The sequence below is a fragment of the Miniopterus schreibersii genome (genome assembly GCF_964146895.1).
Source record: "Miniopterus schreibersii genome assembly, chromosome: 22".
Classification (NCBI taxonomy): Eukaryota; Metazoa; Chordata; class Mammalia; order Chiroptera; family Miniopteridae; genus Miniopterus; species Miniopterus schreibersii.
Window position 1 is genome coordinate 15,267,746 of NC_138124.1, and position 26,573 is coordinate 15,294,318.

The 26,573-nt window shown below is 51.2% G+C and overlaps 2 protein-coding genes across 5 annotated transcripts in view; both read left to right on the plus strand.

Moving 5' to 3' along the window:
• The window catches only part of ALPK3 (alpha kinase 3), a 33,385-nt gene extending 17,044 nt beyond the window's left edge, over window positions 1–16,341 (plus strand). For both annotated transcript variants that reach the window (XM_081124468.1, XM_081124469.1), the window contains 9 exons: window positions 6,468–8,457; window positions 9,129–9,276; window positions 9,666–9,793; window positions 9,916–9,951; window positions 10,526–10,806; window positions 11,262–11,350; window positions 12,107–12,327; window positions 14,143–14,191; window positions 14,788–16,341. In XM_081124468.1, the coding sequence (XP_080980594.1) occupies window positions 6,468–8,457; window positions 9,129–9,276; window positions 9,666–9,793; window positions 9,916–9,951; window positions 10,526–10,806; window positions 11,262–11,350; window positions 12,107–12,327; window positions 14,143–14,191; window positions 14,788–15,133 (3,288 nt within the window). In that variant the 3' untranslated portion in view covers window positions 15,134–16,341. The remainder of the gene's footprint in view (window positions 1–6,467; window positions 8,458–9,128; window positions 9,277–9,665; window positions 9,794–9,915; window positions 9,952–10,525; window positions 10,807–11,261; window positions 11,351–12,106; window positions 12,328–14,142; window positions 14,192–14,787) is intronic.
• A 1,459-nt stretch (window positions 16,342–17,800) lies between these two features.
• The window catches only part of SLC28A1 (solute carrier family 28 member 1), a 28,430-nt gene continuing 19,657 nt past the window's right edge, over window positions 17,801–26,573 (plus strand). The window contains exons 1-3 of one of the 3 annotated variants that reach the window (XM_081124475.1): window positions 17,801–18,888; window positions 20,432–20,566; window positions 25,917–26,028. In XM_081124475.1, the coding sequence (XP_080980601.1) occupies window positions 18,875–18,888; window positions 20,432–20,566; window positions 25,917–26,028 (261 nt within the window). In that variant the 5' untranslated portion in view covers window positions 17,801–18,874. Of the gene's footprint in view, window positions 18,889–20,431; window positions 20,567–24,481; window positions 24,552–25,651; window positions 25,706–25,916; window positions 26,029–26,573 lie in introns of those variants that run through there. The other 2 variants (XM_081124476.1, XM_081124477.1) reach the window with 2 other exon arrangements.

Below are 26,573 nucleotides of genomic sequence, written 5' to 3' on the forward strand. Positions count from 1 at the left end.
GTGGCCCTTGCCCCAGCCAATCTCCAGATGCCAGGCATGTGGCCAACACAGCCTGACTGTGACCCTCTGCTCTGACAGTGTGGTAGTTCGCAGCCAAGGGGCCTGTGCCCCAGAGGGAGCTGGAGGAAGACAACATTCTGTATTGAGGAAAAAGCCAGTGGAGAGTTTTCTGTGGGCTCTCCTAAGACAGCAGTTTCATGGGGGACAGGAGCAGGAGTGTGCTGTCGTGTGCAGCATATCTCAGCCTGGGTGCTCATTAGAAGATTTTAAAATACCAGATATCCAGGAAATTCTGGTTTAACCTGGGTTTTTATCTAAGACTTTGGAGTCGGTGTACCTGTGTGCAAATCTGACTATCCTTAGCATTGTATGATCTTGAGCAAGTTGTAACGTCAGGATAATAATAAAACCTACTTCACAGGGCTGTTGCAAGAATTAGAGTGCTTAGCACAGGGTTTGGTGCATGTTAAGAACTAAATAAATGGTGGTAGGTATAAGAGAGTACTATGGTGGAAGACAGAGGTAGACTGCTTTACCTGGGAACAGGAGTGTCATCGCTTTCTGGGGACTAGGTAGCCAGCCAACAGAGAAAAGGTGATGTTTTGTGTGGAGACTGGTTGGGAGTCTCTACTCTTCAAAGAAAGAGGCAGAAGGATGAGAGTCTTAAGGAATTTTATGGGGTTGGGGGAAAGGGTGGGTGGGCTGGGATTGAGAGGATGGACAGAGCAGAAGGAGTTTGTCCTGTTTAACGGCTGTTTCATGTTTTGGGGGCAGAGGGCAGGCAGTATTTCACAGGAGTTTAGGGAAACAGCGCATGTTTTATAGTGGGACAGAAAGAAAAAGTGTTTCAAGAGTGGCAGGGTGGATGAGAGAGACGGGATATACTGATACTGAGAAATTATTCGTTGTTTATCTGAAATTCAAATTTAACCAGGTGCCCTATGTTTCTTTTTGCTAAATCTGGCAACCCTAAGTGGAGACAGCATTTTGGCGGGAACTACGATAAGACTCTTTCTTGGGATGGAGGGAGCAGGAGCCTGGGCCCCAGGAAACAGGAGGAGCTGCTGAGATCAGTGCTTCACAGGAGTCTGGCAGAGGGCAGATGCTTCTTGAAACCCTGAAGGGATCACCTGAGGGCCAAGCTGCCACAGCGCCTCCTGGGGGGAGGGCTGGGGGGAAGGATGCTCCATGGAGGGCGAGGGGCTACTTTCCCATGGGGAGAACTTCCATAGGGGAAGGAGGGAGAGACCAGCTTCAAGGGTGAACAGGGGAATTGGTTTCATTTCAGTGGTGCTGAGGCTAGTCTGTGGACAGTCATTCACAGGGCGCTGGAGTGGGGTGAACTTCAAACCAGTGTCTCTGGAATCCGTTTATGACGCTCATGCTTGGTCTCAGGAGATTTTAGCAGCTGATTTGTTGAGTTCTGATGGCCCAGATGAGGCTGTTTCATGTACTTGACAGTGCACAGGCTGGGCAGCAGGACGTACTGTAGGTATGGCCCTCATGGGACCCGAGGGAGCTCATTTGGGAAGTGACCAGGCTGGTGGCCAAGGCTGGGAGTGAATCTGGCTTCTGCACCCATGGGGGTGGGGAGCACCTATCCAGGGTCCTGGCAGGGCCTCCTTGCCTCTTGAAGATGTGGGCACGGGGAGGCTGCTGCAGTGGCTCTGCTCCTGCAGGAAGCCTGTGTGGCTTTTATTTCATTTATTTTTATACTTAAAAAAAATTGTGAAACATACATGTGAAAAGTGCATTTAACATCTGTGTGTGTTTTGAAGCTGTTGCTTTTTAGTGGCTGGATTTGACCGGTTTTTCATATTTTCACAGTTCCAAATCTTTTTAAAAACACCTTATTTTTTGGATTGTGAAAGAAACACGTGGTCATAGAAAATATGGGAAGTCCTAAAAATTCACCTATAATTCTATGCTACAGAGACATCTTGGTGTATCTACTAGTCTTTCTGCATATGTAGTTTATTAGTTTTTAAATTTAATTTGTGCTGTTACTCTGGGCATGGCACTCTACTCCTCATTATTTCGTGAGCATTTTCTCATGCTTCCTAAAAATTATTTGAAGAACTTCATTCTTGTTGGTTGTGTATGACGCCACACTGTGCGTATTTTAACCATGTCTTCCACGGTGTTTACTCTTGTCTTCCCAGTTGAAGGTTAGTTAAATATTAATCTACATTTTAAAATAATTTTATTGTGTGAATTACTTCATTTGATTTTTAAATTAATCTGGAATTGATTTGGGTGTATAGTAAAGCATCAGTCTCTAGATCAATTTTGGCTAATAAGTAGGTAATTTCCCCAATTGTCATTTGTGAAATAGTTAACTCTTACTTATTAGTTTCTGATTCTTTCTTTATATACTAATTTTTATAAACACTGAAGCCTACATACGCACACATCTGTCGTAATCCATTAATCTGTTTGTTGATTCTCACAACAGAATGATCTTGTTTTAATTATTATAGTTTCAATTTCTGGCAGAGCAGCCTTCTTATACTTCTTTAAAAAATTTTTCCTAGTGCTTCTCTCTTGTTCATTTTTGTAGAAAAACATTAGAATCGTCGTTTGAAATTCTCCAAACTCCCAGATATCATTGGGTGTGTTTTTTTTACCGTGTATCTTTTTTTTTTAAACATTTTATTTATTTATTTATTTATTTATTTATTTATTTATTTATTTATTTATTTAATATATCTTTATTGATTTCAGAGAGAGGAAGGGAGATGGAGAGAGAGAGATAGAAACATCAATGATGAGAGAGTCGATCGGCTGCAGCCCGCAACCCGGACATGTGCCCTGACCGGGAATCGAACCCTGATCTCCAGGATCCTAGGTCGACGCTCAACCGCTGAGCTACGCCCAGCTGGGCTACCTTGTATCTTTTATAGTCACCATTTCTAAAAACCACATTTTTTAAAAAGTGATGAATTGCTCTAAGAAATTAAGCCCATAAAAAAGAAAGAAAAAGTGATTAATTATTTTTAACCATGTCAAAAGCCTATTAAATACTTTCCTGGAAAATAAAAGTCAGATTTGCATAGTCTTTTTTAGTAAAACTTGCTAGGTAACATATTTCTAAATAGCTTTATTGAGGTATAACTTATATGCCCTAGCATTTACTTGTGTAAAGTGTATAGTTCAGTGTATACGGTTCGAAGTTGCGGCGCCTTTGCCACAGCCCAGTTTCAGAACATTCCCATCACGGTCAGAAGATCCTGGCTCCTTTCCCAGTTAACCCTTGTTCCCAGGCCCAGGCGTCCGTGATCTGCTCTGTGTCCCTATGCAATTGGTGTTTTGATTGGGACTGCATTAAATATAAGAATTAATTGGGAAAAATCTGTATCTTAATAATTATCTTTCTCATTTGGGAGCATGGTATTTATTTCAATTATTCAAACCTTCTTATCTCTTTTAAAGTCCTGTTGTCTCCTTCATGTGGGTCCAGCATGTCTCCTGCTAGGATTGGGTGCTTTCGGGGTCTCTGCTTCTGGAATATGAGGCCCCCGCTCCCCAGCGCCTGCAGTCTGTTTTGACTTCCTTTCCTGAAAACAAGGGGTATCTCTGGCAGCTTCAGTTAGGCTCCCACTTGGCCATGGAGGTGGAGCAGGTGCTAGGACAGAGGCCTCTTGGGCTGCTGAGAACGTCCAGAGACCCCCCAAGCACAGTCATGCTGTTCCGACAGCTCCCTCCCTGGGCAGAACCCGCCTTGCCGAAAGGTACTTGGTGAATGGGAACTGGCTGTCCCTGTCCTCAAGGGCTGCTTTTTAGTGCTCTCACGTGATGCCTTCCCTGAGACTGCCTCAGGGCTCTGGAGCTGAGGTGCAGGAGTATGGGGACATCTTACCTCAGAGGGGACAGTGTGGGTGTGGGGAAGCTCTACTGACTGCCTTGAGACTTGAGTGTTTCTTCTTTTTTAAAAATTTTTATTTCTCAATTACAGTTAACATTTAATATTATTTTATATTAGTTTCAGGTGTACAGCAAAGTGGTTAGACAATTATATAATTTACAAAAGTGATGCCCCAATAATTCAAGTACCCTCCTAGCACCAAAGTGTCTCTTCTTTTTAAAAAAATGTATTTACTTTTAGAGAGAGAGAGAAACACTGATTTGTTATTCCACTTATTTATGCATTCATTGGTTGTTTCTTGTATGTGCCCTGACCAGGGATCAAACCCACAACCTTGGTGTATCAGGACGATGCTGTAACCAACTGAGCTACCTGGCCAGGGCCAGAGTGTCTTTAAAAACCCTGTAGGTCCTGAGGATAATGGTCCCAAGATGCAGGCACTCTCCTCCCCTAATAATGGCTCTTTGGTTTTTAGAGAATACGTGAATATAAGTATCTTCTGAGAGCATTGAAGGGAGTGGAGCTGTGTGGCCAGAAGGACACGGAAAGTACAGGGGAGATCATGGAGAGGGAGAAGTTTGGGAAGGTGACTTCGTGAGCTGTTTATAAATCCCTGGGCTTGTTCCCAAGCTGTTCACGCATGGATCTGGTTCTGAACAGCATCTTAGAAATGTTGAGAATGGAACTGAGACCATCGTCCAAGTCCCAGACTGGCCACTGGATGGCATACACACAGGACAAATCTGACAGCACAGCAGAGGCTCTGAAAACAACTGACGCTGAGCTACCACCACCTCAGAGGCTGAAAGGAACTTGCAGCCTGAACGCAGTCAAGTACATTGGCCACGGGGGCTTGCGTAGGTGATACAATCAAGGAACTTCCTCCACTCGTCACCTCCTGCCCTTCCCCTTTCATGCTGGTTGAATTGTTCCTTCATTGTCAGGAACATTCCCATCTGCCCCTCTAAGCACCTGTGGTTTTAGTCTTGGCTCTACAGTTATACATTCAATGCCGTCAGTTCTTTGGCGGTGGTTTCCCTAATCACCTTTAGTTGACCGAACTTTGTTCTCTAGAAGTTTCCTCAAGCGGGGCACATGGAAACAATATTCCTTAACTCCTTGTATGTTCAAAAATAATCCTCTTGGCTTAGCAGTTTTCAGGAGGTTTCTTCAGTAGTATACTTTTGATGGTGTTTTTTGAGATCTGCCACTTTCCTTGTTTCCTTGGACACCTCCCTTATGTGTCTTCTGCTTGATTTCCACCCAGCCCTCCAGGATCCTACAGCTCATGTAGGTGGAGTTTTGGGGCTTGTCACCCTAGGGTGAGTCCTCGATGTACGGTAACTATTTTGCTGGCATATTCTGAGACCTACTGAACAGTTTCACTGTTCACCTGCTGAGCTATTCCACTATTTTCCCCCATACAGCTTTTGTTCCAGCTTAGCCCCCCAGTGTTGCATCTGTCTGCTTTTTACAGCCTTGACCCATTTTTTGAGACTGAGTTTTATTTGCCTCTAGTTTCAGTAACAGTAGAGTTTGCCTTTGTCTTGTTTACTTTGTTGGGTTTGATTACATCCAGGAGGAAAAAAGGCAAATTACTCTTATACCACTATGGTTAGACAGTAAGTCCTTTAATTATAATTTAAATGGTGGCATTATAGTATAACAGCAGAGAATGTAGGATTCGGGGCTAGACACACCTGGCTTCTAAACTAAACTCTGATACTTACTATCCGATGATGGACAAATCAGTATTTTTATCAGCCCATCAGTGTTTTTATCTCTAAAAGATACTCTCATAACTATTTCATATTGTGAAGATTGAGGTCGTATACACAGACACACGCACACACATACACACACATTCACATACATATACACTTCACCCATAATAATTCTATCCAGGGCAGTTAGTGCCACAAGAGGGACAGATGGATTGCTCAGAAGCCCTGGGGAGGTGACCCTCCTGCGCATCTGGGATAGCACGTGGGCAGGGCGGTGGGATGGCACATGGGTAAGGTGGGTGGGATAGCACGTGGGCAGGGCGGGGGAGATGGCACGTGGGTGGGGGAGGTGGATGGCACGTGGGTGGGGGCGGGGGTGGCACGTGGGCAGGGCGTGTGGATGGCACGTGGGCAGGGTGGGTGGATGGCACGTGGGCAGGGCGGGTGGTATGGCATGTGGACAGGGCGGTGGGGTGGCACGTGGGCAGGACAGGTGGATGGCATGTGGGCAGGGCGGTGGGATGGCACGTGGGCAGGGTGGGTGGATGGCATGTGAGCAGGGCGGTGGGACAGCACATGGGCAGGGTCTTTCAGGAAGGCAGGGTTTTCTTCAGGGAGAGGCGAGAAGGGCCGGGGCTGGACCCGGGTGCTGGGTATTCCCTGGTCTAGAGTCTGTGATCAGGGAGGGGTTGGGTGGGCACCTTTGGCACTTGGTCACGTGCCCTTTGCCTCCCAACACCCTGCGGGCGCCCAGAAACCAGGTGGCAGGACTCCTGTCAAGGCAGTTCTGAGTAAGGTCAGAGGAGGCTGGGATGCCAGATTGGAGATAGGTCCTAGGCCCGTGCATTAAGTTCTTGCTTTTGTTCATGTGTTCTCAGGCCCCAGAGTCCCAGGTGACCGTGGCTCCCACTGTACCGGCCAGGAGCACTGGTGGCAGCACACCCAGGAGGCAGGGCATCACCGAGCCCATGGATACAGAAACCCAGGAGAGCCGAACATATGCGGATCAGAGACAGGGAGCCGAGAAGAACACGGAGGCAAAGGGGAAGATGCAGGTGGATGGGAGCACACAGGCAGACAGGAAGACACCGGTGGGCACCGTGACTCAAGGAAGTGAGGGGACAGAGTCAGGCAGGGATTCCCAGGAGGATGTGGTAGCCCAGGGAAGGGCAGGGACACAGGTGGAAAGGACACAGGAAGTCAGAAAGACACAGGCAGGTGAGAAGATACAAGAAGACAGAAGGACACAGGAAGACAGGGGGACACAACCAGAGGGGAGTGTGCCCATAACCATTAGAGTTCAGTCAGAGAAGTCAGCGACCAACCTCGGCCCACAGTCCAGAGCCCCTGAATGCTCACCTGCAGAGGGGCCCAGGACTCCTCAGATTATTGAATGTTTTAAGCAGACCCCAGAAAGGCCCTCTGTCCCACAAAGACCTCGTTTCATGCTCAGACCTGAGGAGGCAGCAGAAGCAGCCTCTGGTAACCAAGAGGAAACTGTGCTGGGCCCCCTGTCAGGAGGCCTCACACTCCCAGTACTGCTTCCCAAGGGTAGTCTGGAGCCGCTGGGAAGAGAGAGATGTTGGGTGGCAGGGCAGTCAGGCCCGGTCAAGGACAAACCAGAGGATAGCCTGTTCCAGTGCCCCAAGGAAGAGCAGCTGTCTGTGGATCTGGGAGGCTGTCCTCCCACCGGCCTGAGCCCGGAGGTGCCTACTCTGCCGCCTGGCACCAGCCTGACTGAGAGCTCACAGCAGGGGGTGCAGGCCTTGCCAAGTTCTGTATCCCCGCTGCACCTGGGGCTGGGTACCCCCACCCAGAGTCACCCACCGGAAACCGTGGCAGCCAGCAATGAGGGGGCCTGCGCCAAGATGTCAGATGTGGAAGGGAGGCCCTCAGGCACCGGGAGCTGCGACCCTGGCCTCATAGATTCCCTGAAGAATTACTTGCTTCTGCTGCTGAAGCTCTCCAGCACAGAGACGGGCGGGGGGGGCACGAAGTCCCAGGGGCGAGCTGCGCCCAGGGTTCAGACGCCATCACCCTCACTGGCCCCTACTGTGGAAGTGGCTGGTCTGAGTCCACAGACATCACGGCGCATCCTGGAGCATGTGGAGAATGACCACCTGGTGCAGAGCGCGCAGACGCTGCTGCTCAGCCCCTGTACCTCCCGCCGCATCACTGGCCTCCTGGACCGTGAGGTGCAGGCTGGCCAGCAGGCCCTGGCTGCTGCCCAGAGCCCTGGCCCCAGCCTCCTCACTGTCCCTGCCATCGTGGTGGGCGAGGAGGAGAGCCCTGGACCGACCTCAGAAGGATCCAGTAAGGGTGAGGAAGAGGTTCCCCTTGAGAGGCCTGGCCTTCTGGGAACCTCCCAGGAGAGCAGCGTGGGGGGTCTACTGGGGGAGGCAGGTGGGCAGGCAGCCTCTGTTCAGGGACCTCTCTCAGCAGAGGGCAGAGCCCAGGAACCCTCCCAAGAGGAGGAGTTCCCACAGGAGGTGCCCACAAGTCTCCCCGCAGCCACCCCTGAGGAACTGGCTCTGGGGGCCCGGAGGAAGAGATTTCTCCCAAAGCTCAGAGCAGCAGGGGATGGGGAGGCAACCAAGCCTGAAGAGAGGGAGAGCCCCACGGTTTCCCCCCGGGGACCCAGAAAGGGCCTTTCACCTGGGTCCCCGGGGACTCCTGGGCGGGAGAAACGTTCTCCTACCCAGGGCCGAAAGGCAGGCCTGCTGGAGGTACCACGGGCAGAGGAAGAGCAAGCAGCAGGAGACCTGGGCTCCCGCCCCAAGGCCAGTGTGCCAGATGCAGAGCTGGCCCTGGATGAAGGCAAGCAGGAAACTCCGGCCAAGCCGAGGAAAGCCAAAGACCTACTAAAAGGTGAGCAATGATGGGGACAGGGTGTGGCTTCAGAGAGAGGGCTGCCCCGCAGAAGACATGGCTGCAGCCCCTGGGTTGTGCGTGCCTGCTGGGGATTTAGAGAACCTCCTACAGGGTCCTTAAGTCATGATTCCCCCAGGCTTTGGCATCCGGAAGGGCTGTTTCTCCTGGCTCCACCACTTGGAGTGGTAATGGTACCTACTCTGTAACATCGCAAGGGTTGAATAAGATAGAATAACTCTGGTGCTAGCACAGGGACTGGCCTCCACGGCGTCCTAGCCTTGTCATCCCTCTATGCAGACCTTGCCCATGAGCATAGAGTGGTTGGGACAGGTTTGAGTGCAGGTTCCTGGAGTTAGGGGCCTGGGAGATGGGCGGAAGTTCCTCTTTTGACTGCTGTCTGTGTCCTCAGCTGGGAGCCTCTCCCTGGCCCAGGAAAGGGGTGGGTTCTTTCTAGCTAGGACGCATGCTTGGGGGTCAGGGCAGATGCTTCAGAAATACAGGTGGGGCACAGCTGGGAGCCAGGAAGGAATGGGTTTGCGTGGAGACTTGAATCCTGTTTTCTCTCCGCCTGTTCCACCAGAGACACCCAGGGAACCAGGGGCAGGGCCAGAGAGGGCACAAGATGGAGGGGAGGGGCTCAGTCCTCTTACCTGGGCCCCTGCTCCCAGCCCCACAGGTGATTCGCAAGATTCGGGTGGAGCAGTTTCCTGATGCCTCGGGCAGCCTGAAGCTCTGGTGCCAGTTTTTCAACATTCTTAGTGACTCAGTCTTGACATGGGCCAAGGATCAGCGCCCAGTGGGCGAGGTGGGCAGGAGGTAAGCTGGCTGGAGGTCAGCTCCCCTGACCTGGCTCCCTAATTACAGCAATCATAATGCTGGGCATTGTCCTCACACTTTGGGTCATTCACTCACTTACTCTTCACAGCAACCCTCTGAGGGAGATTCCAGCATTCTCATGGTAGAGAGGAGGAAATTGAAGCTCAGAGGTATTTAGTCACTTGCAGAAAGTCACACACTAGTGAGTGTCAGGACTGCAAACCAGACCTATTGAGCCAGGACAAGCTCTTGGCCACAGTGCCTTGCTGCCTGCCCCAGAGCTGCCAGCAGCCCCTGAGAGCCGGGTATGAGCAGCAGCCCCAGGACCTCCTTCTGGCCCTGGCTGCGCGTGGTGGTGGCCCTCACGGGAGGGTCTCCACTCTCTGCAGTGCGGGGGATGAAGGGCCAGCGGCCTTGGCCATCGTGCAGGCGTCCCCCGTAGACTGTGGCGTGTACCGATGCACCCTCCGCAACGAGCACGGCTCGGCCTCCACTGACTTCTGCCTCAGCCCCGAGGGTGAGTGTGCCCGGGGCCTCTGCCTGCCTCACCCCTGAGGGAGGCAGCATCACCTGCAGGGACGGTGCTCTCTCTGGGTATCCAGCATGAGGGCAGCTGCTTTCTCTTTGTTTTCTCTACAGTGTTGTCAGGATTCATCTCCAGAGAAGAAGGTGAAGGTACGGAGCCCCTCGGAGGAGGAGTGGGTCCATCCAGGAAGTCCGTCCGGTAGACTTCCTGCCCTAGCCCTGAAATGAACGATTTCTTCAGGGACTCTGGTCCCTTTAGTGGGAAATGGTATTTAGTGGCCACAATCTGAGCACTAGGGGAGTTCATAGCTACTGGATTGTTCCTGCAAACTTTTTGTTGGAGGCAAATATATTGGTTGAGATGGAGTCATTTATTCATTTGATCAAAACACCTAATTCTAAAACAAAGTAATTCTAGTATTCTGTATGGATCGCCACTCCCACAGACAACCTCCGCCTTGCATAGACACTGACCACGCTCTTACTTTGTGATGGGCACTCTTAGCACTGTTACAGGACAGGTGGGTATCAGATACAGTTTCTGCCCTCAGGAGCTCAAAATCTGGTAGGGGACCCATGGTGTTCACCAAAGAGCAGTAATGACAGAGAGTGAGCACACCCAAGTGGCAGGTGGGAGACTGATCCAGTCTTTTCCTCCCCCATAGTCCCCACATCTATGAGGCAGGATCTTCTAGTTTCCCACATTTCTCCTGTTTCCCTTCAGTTGGAGAAGAGATAGAGATGACTCCCATGGTATTTGCTAAGGGTCTGGCTGACTCTGGCTGCTGGGGGGACAAGCTCTTTGGGCGCCTGGTGAGTGAGGAGCTACGAGGGGGTGGACACAGGTACGGCCTTCGGAAGGCCTCCCAAGCCAAGGTCATCTACGGGCTGGAGCCTATCTTCGAGTCGGGCCGCACCTGTGTCATCAAGGTGTCCAGCCTGCTGGTGTTTGGGCCCAGCAGTGAGACTTCCCTTCTGGGCAGAAACTACGATGTCACCATTCAGGTACTGTGTCCCAGGCCCACTCCTGTCCTGCATTCTCTCCCCTCCTCCCTTTTCCTTCCCCGGGTCCTGTTGGAAAGCGCAGTACAGAGGCAGAAGCCCTCTCAGCCTCAACCTTATGGGGGTCCTGGGATGGTCCTTGAGGAGGGCCTGAGGCGTAGCCCAGTTACATCTTTGGGGTCTTAGTTTTCAGACTATATATTTGCAGCAGAAACCTTTCCCGCTTCCCTTAAAATTACCTTGACAGAAGCCTTATGTGTGAGATAAGAGGAGAGGGACTGGTCTGCTCTCTGCCCATGCAGCATCCCCCTTGCTGTCCACAGTGTGGCCCTGGGGCACTGGCAGTTATTGCCAGGGCTCCCTGCTGTCTTCTAGCAGATGTCCCTCCCACTTGGAACTGGGTGTGAGAGGACAGGGACAGTCCTTGCTGATCAGCTCAGGTTCCCTGTCATCCACAGGGGTGCAAAATCCAGAACATGAGCCGGGAGTACTGCAAAATCTTTGCTGCTGAAGCCCGGGCTGCGCCTGGCTTTGGGGAGGTGCCTGAGTAAGTGCACAGGGAGGGGGCACACAGTGATTTCACAGCCTCTCAGGGGCATCCTGAGTTATGGCCATGTGCCCGTGGGCCCACAGCCAACCCTGTGCTCAGCTTGATGGTCCCACAAAATCTAGAAACAAAGACCCCAGGATTCACTGCCTGCTTTAGGAAAGCCTCTGCCCTGGTCTCAGTCTCTTCTCACCCACCCCAGTTTCACAGCTCTTTGTCCAGTTTCTTCTACTTGCAGGGTTTGGGCACAGCAGACTCTGGGCCTCTCTGAAGGTGGTGAGCGAGGCTTAGCTCCTCCTCACACTGGTTAGGACTCCTCTGTGGTAGCTGGCAGAGGGCAGAGTGTGTGGGTTTGTAGGAGTCAGCTCCAAGTGGTCATTGTTTCCACTTTGATGCCTGAATGCCTATTCTTGAATATTGGGGTCTGGCTGGCACTGAGCCATAGACTAGTTGAATGTTCTCTAGAGGGATCCTTTCTGTTTTACACATGCTGGCTGCAGTCCCTCCCTTAAGCACAGAGTCCTCCTGGGACCATAGCATGGTTCAGTTCTACTCCCCCTGACCTCAGAGAATGGACAGGACTCTGAAGTCAGTGACTGAACTCAGGGAAGAGCTCCCCTTGCTTGTTGCCCTCCAGTCCAGAGCTAGAAACTCCTTAGAAGGGCCCGCCTTTTAGATCCAAGAGTACAGGACAGATGGAGGGGGAGCTCTCTGCCACCCTCCTTCCTGCTCACTGCAGGGTGAAACTGTGTTTAGGATCATCCCACTGTATCTGATCTACCGGCCTGCAAACAATATCCCATATGCCACGCTGGAGGAGGACCTGGGCAAGCCCCTGGAGCCGTACTGTTCCCGGGAGTGGGACTCTGCTGCAGGGCCTACGTTGGCCAGCTCAGAGGCTGTGCAGAAGTGCCAGACCTTCCAGCACTGGCTGTATCTGTGGACGAATGGCAGCTTCCTGGTCACAGACCTGACAGGTGTGAGGGTGTGAGGGTGCTCGCACGTGTGTGAGAACAGGCCTGGGTTCGGAGGAGGGCGCGTGTGTACTGGTCTACAGCCCGCTTGCGTGCTCACTCTCCTGTGCTGTTGGCAGTAGCCTTGTGAAGTAGATCAGACAGGCACCATTTTATTTCATGTGCAAGCCTCATACCTCCTATAGCCTAGGCATGCACTCCAGGCTCCACTTAAAATTTTAAAGGAATTTGTTTCAAAAACATTACATGGGACCTAATCAAAACCCCAACCACCTTTTCAAAATCTCCCTTCCCTGCAGTTTTGCTCTGGACTTTTACTCCCCACACTCCCCCAACTCTTTCTTACATCCCAGCTTAGAGCTTTATTGTCCCCTTGCCCCCTCTTTCCTCCTCCCTCTCCTCCGCCCCCTCCACCCTCCTTAGCTTTATATATCATGTAATCAACACAGCCCGTCTGGCTTCTTCCTGTTACTCAGATTCTTCCCTGGCAAAGGAAGGCCAGGAATCCTCCCTTCCCCGACCATCCTCGCCAGACCTACTCTCTACAGAACTGGGCAGGGAGAGGAGCAGATAAAACTGTCTACAGTGGGAGGAGAGGACTGCTGGGAACATCCCACATTATTACATATAGCCTTTGGTGTAAATAAGTGAGGAAACCAAAGCCAGAGAGAAACTGGCTTAAATGTGCTTTTCACTAGGGTTAAACTGTACAATAAGTATTGTTTTTATAGCTCCATATATTTGGGGGGGGCGGCTAGTAACACATTCAGCCATTGTCACTCACTCTATTTGTAAACTTGTAAATTGGTCCTTCCTTCCTTCTCTCCATCCATCCATTTAACTTTACCAAATATTGGAAAGATAAAAGGTGAGTTAGGAATGGTCATTGTCCTTAAGAAGCTGTGATAAGTACACTAGTTTCTATAATGAGATGACATATGATATAATAGAAAGACTTGAGAGTTAAAGAAATCAGATTTAAGTCTAGGCCTCATTGTTTTCTAGCTGGGTCTGTTGTACAGAGTAGAGAACTGGAGCTCGGACACGTTTAGTCATTTAATGCCTCTGTGCTGCAGTTCCCTTTCCCTGTCCAGGAATAATACATTGTTCCTGCCTAGCTCTCAGACTGTTACAAGGATTAACTGAGGTGTATTTGTTTTCACTTATTTGCCTTCTGCAAACTAAAATTCTGTGCAGGTGTAAGGGAGCATCATTATAATGCAGAACGGAATGTGGTAAATGCTGAAAGAGACATCACAAAATTAGGATCTATTGCATAATTACTGTGTTTCAGACACAAAATTAGAGTCCCAGATGCTCTGCAATCTTCTCAATACCCCTGCGAGATGGGCAGTGTCGCTCCCACTTCCTCAGTGGAGATAGTAAGTGACTTGCCAAGTTCAAACATCTCACAAGTGACAGAGCTGAAATGCAAACCCAGGTCTGTCTGACTCTCAAGCCCACATTTGTGCCACTCAGTGGTTCTCAGTTCTGTTAGTGAGAGGCAGGTTTCTAAAAGAATGCTACCCAACCGACTATTTGAAAATGCTCAGTTACTGAATAAATGAATAGATGTGACTTTGCTTGAGTTACTCAGCTCTGAACCTAGCTCCTCTCCTATAAAAATGGGAACATTAGTACTACTACTAACACAGACATGCCCACACTGCCTGTGAGGTAGGCCAGGGGTGATGACCCAGCGAGAGGAGCCTGAAGATGTGCTCTGAGACCTGGCAAGTTTCCATCTAAAGGAGACACGGGGGCCCATGACCAGCCCAGGCTGCCGTCAACTCAACTCCCAACATTCTCTCTCTTCAGGGGTTGACTGGAAGATGACCGATGTACAGATTGCCACCAAGCTGCGAGGGTGAGTACTTCTTAAGGACACATGCCTTCTGAGAGCCTCCTTAGGGTCTAACATGTCAGAGTTCTGCTTCTTCATCCCCGTGGTGCTAGGCCTGTGGTCGAATGCTCCCAGTGCTCCCATGGCCATGTAGTAGCATCCCAGGGGCTGCTGGCCCCCACACACTGTGCCCCTGCCCCAGATCTGGACCAGCAGCCACCAACGCCCACATATAGGGCCACCTGCAGCTCTGGGCTCTGACTGCACCTGCTCCTCCTCTTCTCACTTGGGAAAGCTCATCACAGCGCAGATGAGCAAGGGCAGTGAGCAGTGGTGTCCTGGAGTCTGCTCTAATCTATATTGACAAGGCAGGTCATCCTCACACAATCAGTGTCCCACATGATGAGTTCCATGCACCAGGGCCTATTGCGACCTCAGTTTAGAATAGAGGTTTTAGGTCCTGCCACCTGGAGTGGCACCGGGTAGACTCCCCAGCACTCCCAGGGAGGGTAGTATGTACCTTGGCCACAACACCCTGGCCATGGCCATCCCAAAGCTGGCCCTCCAAGGACCAGCAGTCTGGGTGGGACTCCAACTCAGCTCTTACTGTTTGGCTGCAGATACCAAGGCCTCAAGGAGAGCTGTTTCCCTGCCCTGCTGGACCAGTTTGCTTCCTCCCACCAGTGCAACACCTTCTGTGAGATGCTGGGGCTGAAACCCCTCAAGGGCCCTGAGGCTGCCCACTCCCAAGCCAAGGCCAAAGGCTCCAAGAGTCCATCTGCCGGCAGGAAGGGCCCCCAACTGAGTCCTCAGCCCCAGAAGAAAGGCCTCCCCAGTCCCCAGGGCATCCGGAAGAGTACCCCAAGCTCTAAAGCCACTCCTCAGGCCTCAGGGGCAGTTGCCACCCAGTTATTGGGACAGCCTCCCATCCAAGAGGGGGGTTCCAAAGCCCAGGGCACGCGGTAGCCCCTACAGGAGGCTGGGGGCTTCCACCCAGCAGCAGACCAACAAGGAAGCAGCTCGAACCGATGGAGACTTTCCCCATACAGACTAACCGGAGAAGGCGCACTGAGCAGGCACCACTTGGGGGCCTCTCTACACAGCCTTCTCTCAGCTCCTCATCAGAAGGCTTTGGTGCATGGCACACAACCCAGTGGCCTCTCCTGGTGCCATGTCACCAGGGCCCACAGGCCCCACCTCCAAGTGCCCCAGGGGCTGAGGCCCTCCTTGAAGTTTACACTGGCCACTGCTGGAGGCTCCCTGAGTCCTCTGCATGAGTCCTGCACCCTGACCCTTGCCCCAGCCAGGCCCTGCCATGAGCAGTGTCCCCTGGGCATGCAGCCCAGCACTAACCCTCTGCCCTTGCTCAGCCTTATCGCTGCCTGACCTCAGGGCTCCAAGCTTCCCCTGCTATGTGATTCTCAGGGTCTCTCCTCCTTCAGGCTACTCTGCCTCATTCATCCAGCTCACCCTGCATCTCACCTGTCCTGAGCCCCATAGGCCGGTCAGTCCTTGGGCCGTGGTCTTTGTGACGTGTTCTTGCTTTTCCCTGTCACTCAGGCACTCACTTGCCTGCTTCCGTGCTTTCCTGCACCCCATCCACACCCCTGCCTTCCAGCCCAGTTGCAGCCTGCTGCCTGCCCTGCACTGACTCTGCTTGTCCTCTTGCCTGATGGCTTTTCTAGCCTGACCCCACCAACCTACCCACCAGGACCCAGACCCTCTGGCCTCTAGTCCACTCCAGTCCACTCTTCCTCTGACCATGAGGTGAGGGTTGTGTCAGCAGCTGTGGCCAGAGGGAAAGTGTGGACTCTGAGGGACCTCATGCCTCCATACTGAAGGGAGGGGGGTCATGTGAATTTCATGTACCCTCCTGGCCAGGACGGAGGACTGGGACTCTTCTCCACAGGGAAATGGCATGGGAGTTCTAAGAACAATGTAAACATCTACCCGCTGGGATGCAGGGTATCTCTGTACCAGGGACTTAGGACACCTGCCCAACCATTAGCTCTGGATCCTGAAGCTCCAGCCCTGGGACCTCATATATGGGCTCCCAGGGAATTGCCATGTCCTTCCTGAGAGCCAGCCTGGAGGCCTGGGTGGGGTGGGTCTGGAGCTAGCCTCTCCCTGTGGAATGCAATAAAGGCAGCAACTGTGTTTCCTGCTCACCCTCATCTGGTGTGTTGTAGGTGTATGGGCTCAGGGTCCTTTCCCCAGGCAGATTCTCCAAGGGCCACCTACGGTCAGTCCCTGGGCCCACTGGGAAAATGAATACATGTTTTGGCTCATAGATTGACATTTAGTCTGAGCCTTCTGTGGCCACAGCTGGACAGTCTGTGCTGCTTGTGCAAGTGGGCTGATGGCTTGTGCCCCTTAGCAGGGTGTCTGTGGACCTGGGGCCAGATTGGAATTGTTCCTTCATTTGGGAGAGGGACATGAAGAGGGAACCCGTGAGGGTAAAGCAGAACTGGGGGCTCCGGGGAAACGCCACTGTCTGGCTTCTTCCAGTGCAGCCAAACTAGCCAGGGGACAGCCAGTGTCTGCCTCTCAGCCACTCACTGACCACTCCCTGCCTCCCAAGCAGCAGGAGGCTTCTCATTCCCAGCCCATTCCCTTCCCCCCATGGTCTGGGCTTTTCCTTGCCTGACGTTTGTCCCTCCACACTGACATTTCTGTGCACTTCTCTACCTCCTCTTGTGCCCCTTCTCACCAGCCTGCCTGTCCAGATTGCCCTGGGGAACTAGAGCTGGAATATTTTCCATCCTATATTCACTCATCCATGCATTCAGCAGACATACAGCGAGCACCTCCCTACTTTATGCCAGACTCTGAACTGACAGCTGTTGGGGATCAAACATTATGATGTAGTCTCAAAAGAGACCCTTTCCATTGGGCTTTTGAGCAACAGAAGTGGACTTGGACCAACTTAAGAAAAAAGGATTCATGGGAAGAGCACTGGGGTAGCTCACAGAGGAATACTGGACAATTAGCCTTGAGAAGAGGGGACCTAGGGGAGCTCCAGAGCTTGCCTCCCAGGAGCTACTGCTGTTGTCAGGTGAACCCCAATCAGCCATTGGTCCCAGTGGGTCTCCCTCCATTCAAGCTTCAGATTCCCGGCCTGGGGCTCAGGGCGTTGTGGAGTAGGAGAAGGGCAGTTTTCCAAAGGATGGGGATTCTTACCAGAGGAAGGTGGAGAGTGGGAGGGTAGAAAAGGCTTGGTGGGCAACGACAAAGGACTCCCCAACACACACACATGCGCACACACTGCTCCTCCCATCTGATGTACTGCGACTTCCACATACAACCCTGGGTTCTCGTGCTGTGTTTTTCTAGTCAGTACTTGCCACAGCTTTGTAGAGCACTCTGCTCCACCACAGGCTCCAAATGGCTCCCTATGCCTCAGACAGACGGATGCCTCAGCCTCATTGAATCTGCCAGGCCACGTGGCCTGGTGGCAGAACCGTTTCTTCTAAAGGCTTTCTACTAAAGAGCCTTCATTTGCTCTGGGCCCAACCCAAAGATGGTGGCCTTTCTAGGTCAGTCAGTAAGTGGGTTGGAGCAAGATGCCCCAGAGTGACACTTGTTACCAGAATTGGGCCTTAGTGGTAAGGGATTCAAAATTTGTTCTACATTATGGAGGAAACATTCTGACCTCAGCAGACCCCTCCGGCCCCCAGGGACTATCACGGGGATAGGCCTTTGCATTTTAATCTCACTTTTCTCCCACCTCTGACTCACGAATGCCTTACGAAGGCATCTAGGGAAACTGGAGATGCTGTCAGTGATGGAACTCAGTGGTGGTGAGGTCAAGGTCCCTGTGAGCCAGGCAGGGGCGCACAGCTGGACAGCTAAGGTACTCTGTATGTTTAAGCCAGGTCAGCAACTAAGTACCTCTGCCCTGCCAGATGAAGATGAAATGCTTTTGATGTTCTGTTCTTCAAAATAGAGAGGAAAATGAATTCACTAGGTCAGAGGATTTATACCAGATGCCAGGAGCTGGATGAATTTGCTTTAGCAAGAAGACCGTCTGGATCAGCGCCTGCAGTTGGAGTCATGACTAGAAAGTTTGCAGCCGTCCTAAGACCTATGTCTTGCCCTGGCTGAGCTGAACTGTGGTAGGAATCACTCTGACTTCTCTCAAGTCCTTGGTAGTAACACTGCTGTCTCCAGTTTCCCCAGGAACATGGTATAACTTTTGATTTACCATTTCACTAGAGGGGTATTCTAGTGGCTTGTACTTGTCCTGTCCCCCTATAGTCGCTCTTACCCCTCAGACCTGAGAGCCATGGTAGGGTTCATGCCTATTTCAAAATATATCCATTTCAACTATACACTCAACCCCTGGTTGGCTCTGAGGTTCCTCTGTAACATAAAACTTGGTCTCTGAATCATCCTCATGGATTTGGCAGGCCATGTGCTTTTCTATTCCCAGAAATTGGACTTAGCTTAGAGCCAGTGCCCTCGAGAGGACACCCCTCTCCCCAGGTTTGGGTGCTGACCCTTTCCTTCCATAGTTCCCAGATAAGTGACCAAACATATCCCTTTGGGGAAGGCTGCAAAGAAAGTTTACAGTATGATCTAAGTCTTAAAATACGGTTTCTCTTCAAAGATACTGACTTCCTCTCCATTGAAGGCCTGGAAATTAAGTGGGAGATTTCGACTCTACTTGGCATCTTGAGATGTTTGCCCACCCAGAAGTCTTTAGTCATGGCAATAACTAGGTAATATCTTAGGGGGTGTCTGGTCTTTTTCATTCCTGGGACCCAGTGGTCAATTAGCCCTGGTCGGGGCTCATGCGGGAGGCAGCCAGTCGATGTGTCTCTCATATCGATGTTTCTCTCTCTCTCTTTCCCCTTCCACTGTCTCTGAAAAGCACTGGAAAGAATATCCTCGGGTGAGAATTGAAAAATAATGAAATAAAATAATCCTTTCACTAATACTTACAGATTTCCTGTATCTGCGATAATTGTATGTCCTGGGTATGTAATAGTGACCAAAACACATACACTCCTCCCTCGTGGAGCTTACAGTCTAGTGGGGGCGACAGATGTTAAGCAACACACCAGTAAGCGTACAATGGCAAATACACTATCAAGTGCCACAAAGCAGCACTGCAGGAGGTCGGACCCAAACTAGACGGGGGCGTCTTGGGGGTAATCCGAAGGTGTGGTACTTGAGCTGAGATCGGAAGGATGTAGGTCAGGGGCAGGGGAAGAGCGTACCAGGCAGAGGGCTCTGAGTCAGGTCATGGTGGAGGACAGGGTGGGAGCTTGTGTGTGGCCAACGAGGACTGTGCTATTGCAGGAGGAAGTCCAGCCAGAGAGGGGCGGGTCAGGCCATGCATGGAAGGACATTTGCACTGAGCCCTAAGCAGTGGTGCATCGGTGAGAATCACGTACAACTGGAAATGATAGAAGCCCTCAAATGACGGGGGTCTTAAGCAAGAGGAAGTTATTTCTTCCTCAGAAAGAGGTGTGTAGGCAGTGGACCTGGACATGATCCATCCAGGGTGGGCGTGGCAGCCCTAGGATGGCGTCAGAACCTAGGCTCCTCTCGGCACCGTCCTGTCAACCCAAGCAGGAGAAACGACTGATCCCACGTGTGACGTCATGAGTAGAACTAAAGTAATGACGCAGTTGCTGAACATCAGACAACTAAATTTTCATTTTATAGAGTCAACAGGTGGTGTCAAAGTTGAAAATAAAGAATAGTATCTATATGTATTGTCTGTCTGTCTGTCCATCTATCCATCTACCCACCTGTTCACTTATCCGTCTCTCACCTATTTATTTAAAGAGGTTATTACCAGAAGTGAAAAACAAGAACAGCTTGTTTGTAGTTGTCTGGGGAGGGGGTTGGGGGCGTGGGACTGGTCTCTCTGGCTCTTGCAGCTCTGGTCTCTGTGAGGCTGCCCCACAGCCTCCATTGCTGGTCACTCATTTGGATTTTACTTGAGACAGAAGGTCCTACAGAGATACCCAACTCCTACAGCTTCAGGAACCTGCCTCTTGGAGATTGGAGTGTGTCCCATCCAACCAGGCAAACTTGAGCTCCGTTGTTAAAGCTCAAAGGCAAACACGAGATTGGTGGAACTCAGCCAGGCAGGAGTATCTGTCCTCAGGAGGCTGTGGTTATGTGGCTGGAGCTAGCTCTGGGTAGGGAGCACCTACTGACACCTAGAGGTCTGGAGCCTGTCAGAGGCACTGTCCTCTGACCTCAGAACCGATGTGGTTCTCAGACGGCTCTTTCCTCTTATTTCCAAAGGGCGTCGAGGGGCAGCAGCTGCCAGACACTCAGCCTCAGGGGACACACCACACATGAGGAGGACCCTGGCACTTGCAGCATATACCTGGATGGTAGAGTTACAACAGGACATGATATGTGGATTCCTGGGCTGAGGTAATGGTCTGGTCAACTCCTCTGGCCACTGCTTTTTCATGATTTGAGTAGTGCATCCAGGCCCAGCATGGCACATGCCCTGTGGGTTCAAACAGGCTGACATTTCTTTTTTTCCTTTCTTTTGTGTGTGTGAGCAAGCTCAGTAATTAGAGGCTGTATAGCACTGAAGGATCTAACGCTGGCTGTATACAGAAGGGAAAGCATTTTTTTTTTAATCCTCAGGTGAGGATATTTTTTCCATCGCTTTTCAGAGAGTGGAAGGGAGAGACCCATCAATTGGTTGCCTCCCTCATGTGCCCAGACCGGGGGCTGGGGATTGGGCCTGCAACCGAGAGGTACGTGCCCTTGGCCAGAATCCAACCCAGGACCCTTCAGTCCGAGGGCAGACGCTCTAACCCTGAACCAAACCAGCCAGGGCCAGAAGGGAAAGCATTTCAATTAGAAACACTTTACCTGTTACCAAGTTCTCACTGTCAATATGGCAACAATTTAGCAGTTTACCATTTAAAAACCAACAGGAATAGTGCTGCCCTCTGACCCTTTGGTTCCCAGTGACAAATAGTGCAGGAATAACGCCTCTGGTTTTCAGTTCCTCCTGGGTGACATTTATTAGCAGAGAGAAACCTGATGCTTTGGCTGAAATTTGGCAGCCCAAGAAGTGCACCACCTGCTCTGAAGCATCCCTCATGCTCCGGACACAATGCTCTCAGGTGACCTTTTGACCAGTGGTCCAACGCACATGCCAGAAGTTTCACTGAGAGAATTTCGACTCAGGAAACGTTTCCAGCAGCAACAGCTCTGTTTATTTTCTTACTAACACACATTCCTGCCATAGATCCGGTGTCATTGGTGATGGCAACTCAAGCAGCTCTCGCTAGACCTTCGTTACTGACAGATCCTCGTTTCTCCTTGTAAATCGTGTCGCCAAATCTAGATGCCATAGCCCAACCCCACAGGCCAGGTCTGTCTCAGTCTCCCCCATAACTCACGGACCAGCTTGTCAGCTCGGGTGTTGTCACCTTTGGGTGCCATTTCAAGAGCCTCTTTAAAACTTTCACAGCCAGTCAGTAAACTGCACAAGCCCAGAAAGGTGCCCCCTCCGAAGCTTGTCCCGGTTACTGGTTTCTAGTGATCTTTGGAGTGTTCTGTTACCATACTGACTCCCCAGCCAGGGTCCCCGAAGGCGCCCCCTGGCACCGCTCCGGTTCTGAGGCATTACCAGAGCAAGAGCAGCCTGCTGTCACTTGTATATTATCTGCTGTATGATGTAGACAGCACTTCTGACAGAATCTGTGTACCGCAAGCCCTTTACAGGACAAGTCCATCCAATCTGTGCTGGTGTGAGCACCACCTCCTATAGCCCATTGCACCACATGTGATCCTGAGAGTTTTTATCTCTTCCCATTTGGAGAAAAGTAGGCAGGTCCTGCCCGGCCAGTGTGGCTCATTGGTTATTGGCCTATGAACCAGGAGGTCTCGGTTTGATTCCCGGCCAGGGCACAGGCCCGGGTTGCAGGCTCGATCCCCAGCAGGGGGCGTGCAGGAGGCTGCCGATCAATGACTCTCATCATTGATGTTTTTTCCCCTCTCCCTTCCTCTCTCTGAAATCAATAAAAAAAATTTATATATATATATATATATATATAAAATCTCTATTTAAAAAAAGAATATTAAAAAATAAAAAATAAAAACCACCACTGATATCTTTGAACTCAGTGGGGTGACGTGAGTTAACTACTTTGGTTTGTGGAACATCTTAACCTGGATCCAGCTGAAAAGGAAACATCTCGGTCTCTCATTATTTAAAGAGCTAATAAGAGATGGAGAGGCACAAAGGATAGAAAATGAAATAACAAGGGGAATATCCTTCACAAAGGAGTAACCAGTTAACTATTTGGAAACAGTGATCTCCAAACTGCTTGGGGAAAACTCCCCTGGCCTGGTGGCAAATATATATAAATATGGTCCTCCCCTCCCTCTGTCCTGGACCCATTACCCTGCCTGGCTCAGTCCTAGGCCTCACTCTACCATCCGGTGGGTGGGACAGGCATCTGAGCTCAGCTTCCCAGGAGCAGCCTCCTCTGGAAACAGGCCACAGGGGGCCCAGGAACAGGGCAGAGCCAGGACCCCTGAGGTCCTCCAGCTCTTAGTTGTTCCCTGGTGGCCTCACCTTAACCTACCGGGCCTCCTGACTGTGGCTCTCAGCCAAATGCCACCTGAAAAGAGCATCTGGCTTCTGGGGTCCAGGGTCACTACTGGTCATCCCTCCTTGAGCAGGGCCAACAGAGGAGAAACACAGGGTCTCCTGGCCTGAAGGAGGAGAGGAATGTGTCAGGACAGCTCTGAGATGGGACCTGTGAAAGTGATGACACCTGCCAGCCTGCTGGGGCCAGGCTGTCTGCCAAACACCTCACCAGAATTAGCTCACTTAGTCCTCATGAATATTTATGTAAGAGGTAGGTACCCATGGCCCACCCCCACCGTTTTACAGATGAGGAAACAGGCTCATTTCGAGAGACAGGAATGAATCTAGACCTTTACACTCCAAGCTCAGGGTTTTATCTCATGACACGCAGCCTCTTAAATCCTTGCTTTGGAGATCAGAGCACACGGAGATGTCAAGGTTGTAAACTAGTATAGCCCAAGCTCCTTTTGTAAAATGATTAACGTTAAATAATATTCACTTAGGAAAAAAGTCTGGACATCTCCAGAGGTCCAGATCAGAGGCGTTTTTAACTCCCTGTGTTTTGTATATTTCTATAACATTTAAGTGTTTAACAATGCTTGAGTAATGTTTTGGTAATCACAATGACAGACCAAAAAAAAACCACCAAACAACGTTTTTAAAAAGAGGAGGTATCCCCGCCCTCCAACCATCTTTCTCCAATTTTTCAAAATGGCCAGAACTTGCCCTGGCCGGTGTGGCTCAGTGGTTAGAGCGCTGGCCTGCAGACTGAAGGGTCCCGGGTTCGATTCCATCCAGAGGCATGTACCTGAGTTGCAGACTTGATCCCCAGCCCCAGTTGGGGCGTGTGCGGGAGGCAACCAATGGATGTGTCTCTCTCACATCAGTGTTTCTCTCTCTCTCTCTCTCTTCCACTCTCTCTGAAAAGCAATGGAAACAATATCCTCAGGTGAGGGTTAAAAAAACAAAACAAAACAAACAAAATAAACAACCAGCACATGCAGGTAGCTCTGTACCCTGTGTTACCAGGAAGTGTTTATGCCCTGAGTGTGTGTGTTTAATTATTAAAGAGATGTTGTTAATCCTCTCAGGTAAGTTTAACGTTTAGTTCGAGGACTGAAACACTAAAGGGTTGGTCCCTTGACTTTGCACGTGGTTGCTTAGGTGTCAATTAAAGAGAAAAACGGAACAAAAGGGCAAATCGTGTGGTTTATGTTTTGTTGGCAGGACTGCGTGAATGCTTAGACCTAAAACGCCGTTACTGTTTGTGACAGCTACCCTGTTGTCCTTTATCTTCAAGCTCAGGAAAATAGATTGCTGTTATCATTACCGGAAACTGGATAAGAGGTGAAATACAAGGTCAAAGGTGTTGTCTGAGATGCAGAGTAGCCCTGAAGGCAAGGGGAAAGGGAGGGCACAGGAGGGGCAGTGGGAAGGGTGAGGATAATCAGGATAGACTTCCTGGAAGCGGTGGCTGTATCTGGGAGCAGAGGAAAATGGAGAGGAGAGCATCTCAGAGGAGGAAGGCAGATTAAGTGATAGGGCAAGAGCTCAGTGGGCCAGGCCTAGTGTGGGACCCTCTTGCCCTGTTCCCCTTTTCCCCGAAAGAGGTTGGGGTCCCCGCCTATGCCGTGATAAAGATGGGTGGGAGGCTTATCCTGCATCAACTCTGAACTCTGCCCAGGAATTTCCACTGAAATGAGAACACAGGCCAAAGTGCAAGCAGGTCAGACCCAGCTTGTCTTCACAGAAACACTCGCTTCCACCCGTCCCCGAGAGTGGCTCGTTCACTGAACATACGTGAGTAGGAAGGGGACCCTGCCTCCCTCTGCGCAGCTGTGTGTGTGTGCTTGTGTGTGCATGGGCTGCTGGGCTTCCCCAGGCTCCACCTGTGTGTGCACTTGCGCACCTGTTCTGCTCCTGGGTGCGCGCAAGTGTGCACGCCCCTGGGTGTGCGAGCTTAACCAGGCTGGTGTTTGGTTGGTGTAGGTTGCTTCCCAAGGGAAAGAAAAAGAGAGGGGACAGGAGTGGGGAGAGATGGGGTCTTAGGGCTCTCATTTACTTATTTATTCATTTTTCGTCCTCACTTGAGGATATTTTTTCATTGAGAGAGTGGAAGGGAGAGAGAGAGAGAGAAAGAGAAACACTGATGTGAGAGAGACACATCAACTGGTTGCCTCCCACATGAGCCCCAGTCGGGGCCGGGGATCGAGCCTGCAACCTAGGTACGTGCTCTTGGCCGCAGTTGAACCCGGGACCCTTCAGTCTGCGGGCTAATGCTCTAACCACTGAGCCAAACTGGCCGGGGTTAGGGGTTATATTTACAGGTGAGTTTAAGCCTATGAACTGAGCTTCAGTAAAAGAAAAGAAAAGAAAAGAAAAAGGCCTGTACTGGCTCTCGCAGTCGAAAGATTGGGACTGATCTCAGGTACAGCTGGATACGGGGACTGGAATGAAGTCTTCCGGACACTGTGTCTCCAGCTTTCAGCGGTGGGACAACAGTGCAATACAGTGAAGATCTCACTTAATGGCAACGGCTTTAAAGCATCGTGGGGAGCGTTGAAAGCTAGGGCCTCTCTTCAGAAAAATACCCGTATCAGGTACACATACATGCAACACAGAACTCCTTTCTTTTCTTTTTTTAAAAATATGTGTTTATTGATTTCAGAGAGAGGAAGGGAGAGGGAGAGAGAGAGAAACGTCATCAGTGATGAGAGGGAATCATTGACGGGCTGCCTCCTGCACGCCCCCTGCTGGGGATCGAGGAGCCTGCAACCCAGGCATGTGCCCTGATTTGGAATCGAACCGAGACCTCCTGGTTCATAGGTTGATGCTCAACCGCTGAGCCACGCCAGCTGGGCCAGAACTCCTATCCTTCCTTCTCTGTGAAGTGGGCAGAATTGTCCTGTTTCCACCTGGCCTCTCAGATTTCTGAGAACTCGCCTGTCACAGAAGTGAGTGCGGGAAGGGAAGCCTTCCTCTGTCTCGGGGGAATCACGGCCATGGCCGCCAGCCACGATGAGCGCTCCGGGGAGCTATAAGCTGTGCCAGGGGCCTGGTCCCCCCGGCCAGCCCCTCTCCCTTCCCATCTTCCTTCTCCAGGCCCCTCCCTGGGTCCTTCCTGGCTTCCCCTTTTCAGCTTTGGGCCCTGACTTTGTCTTTCAGCTGGAAGGCCTGGCCCATGGAGGTCAACACGCCAAGACCAAAAGAGTCCATCTCTCTTGCATCCGTGGCCAATGGTCTGGACAACATGGGGGCCGAGGTCTTGGAGAGCCTGGTCTGTGCCCTTCCCCACTCCCGTTTGGCCCCCTAGTGGGAAGGACCTTTGCTCACCATCTTCATTCACTCCCTGCTCACCTCTTTAAACTTTAGGACTGAGCCCTCCCCCCCTGCTGCTCCCAGTGTGCTGGCCTCCTCAGCACAGAGCACCCCTTATTTCACTCATTAAACATTTGTTATGGACCCACGATGGGCCATCAGGGCCTGCCCTGGTCTGAAAGGCAGGGAAGGTCTCAACAAGAAGAGCCATTGGGCTCTGATTTCAAAGATGTGAAGGAGAAACCACATGGGGGTGGGTGGGAGGGGGTCCCTGGGGAAGCCGCAGCCTTTGAGGAGCTAGCAGGCTTGTCCTTGCTCAGGAATGGCCAGGTCGGAGCCTGCCACCTGGAGCTCCGGAGCCTAAAATGTCACACTCCTCCCTCCCAACATCCCCTCCCCTTCACCAACTGCGCAACCCGGGGTGCCCCTTTCACATTGTAATTTGCAAGAATAACCGCACTAGGTATCAGAACACAACTCCACAGACTGTGGGGTCATTGGTGT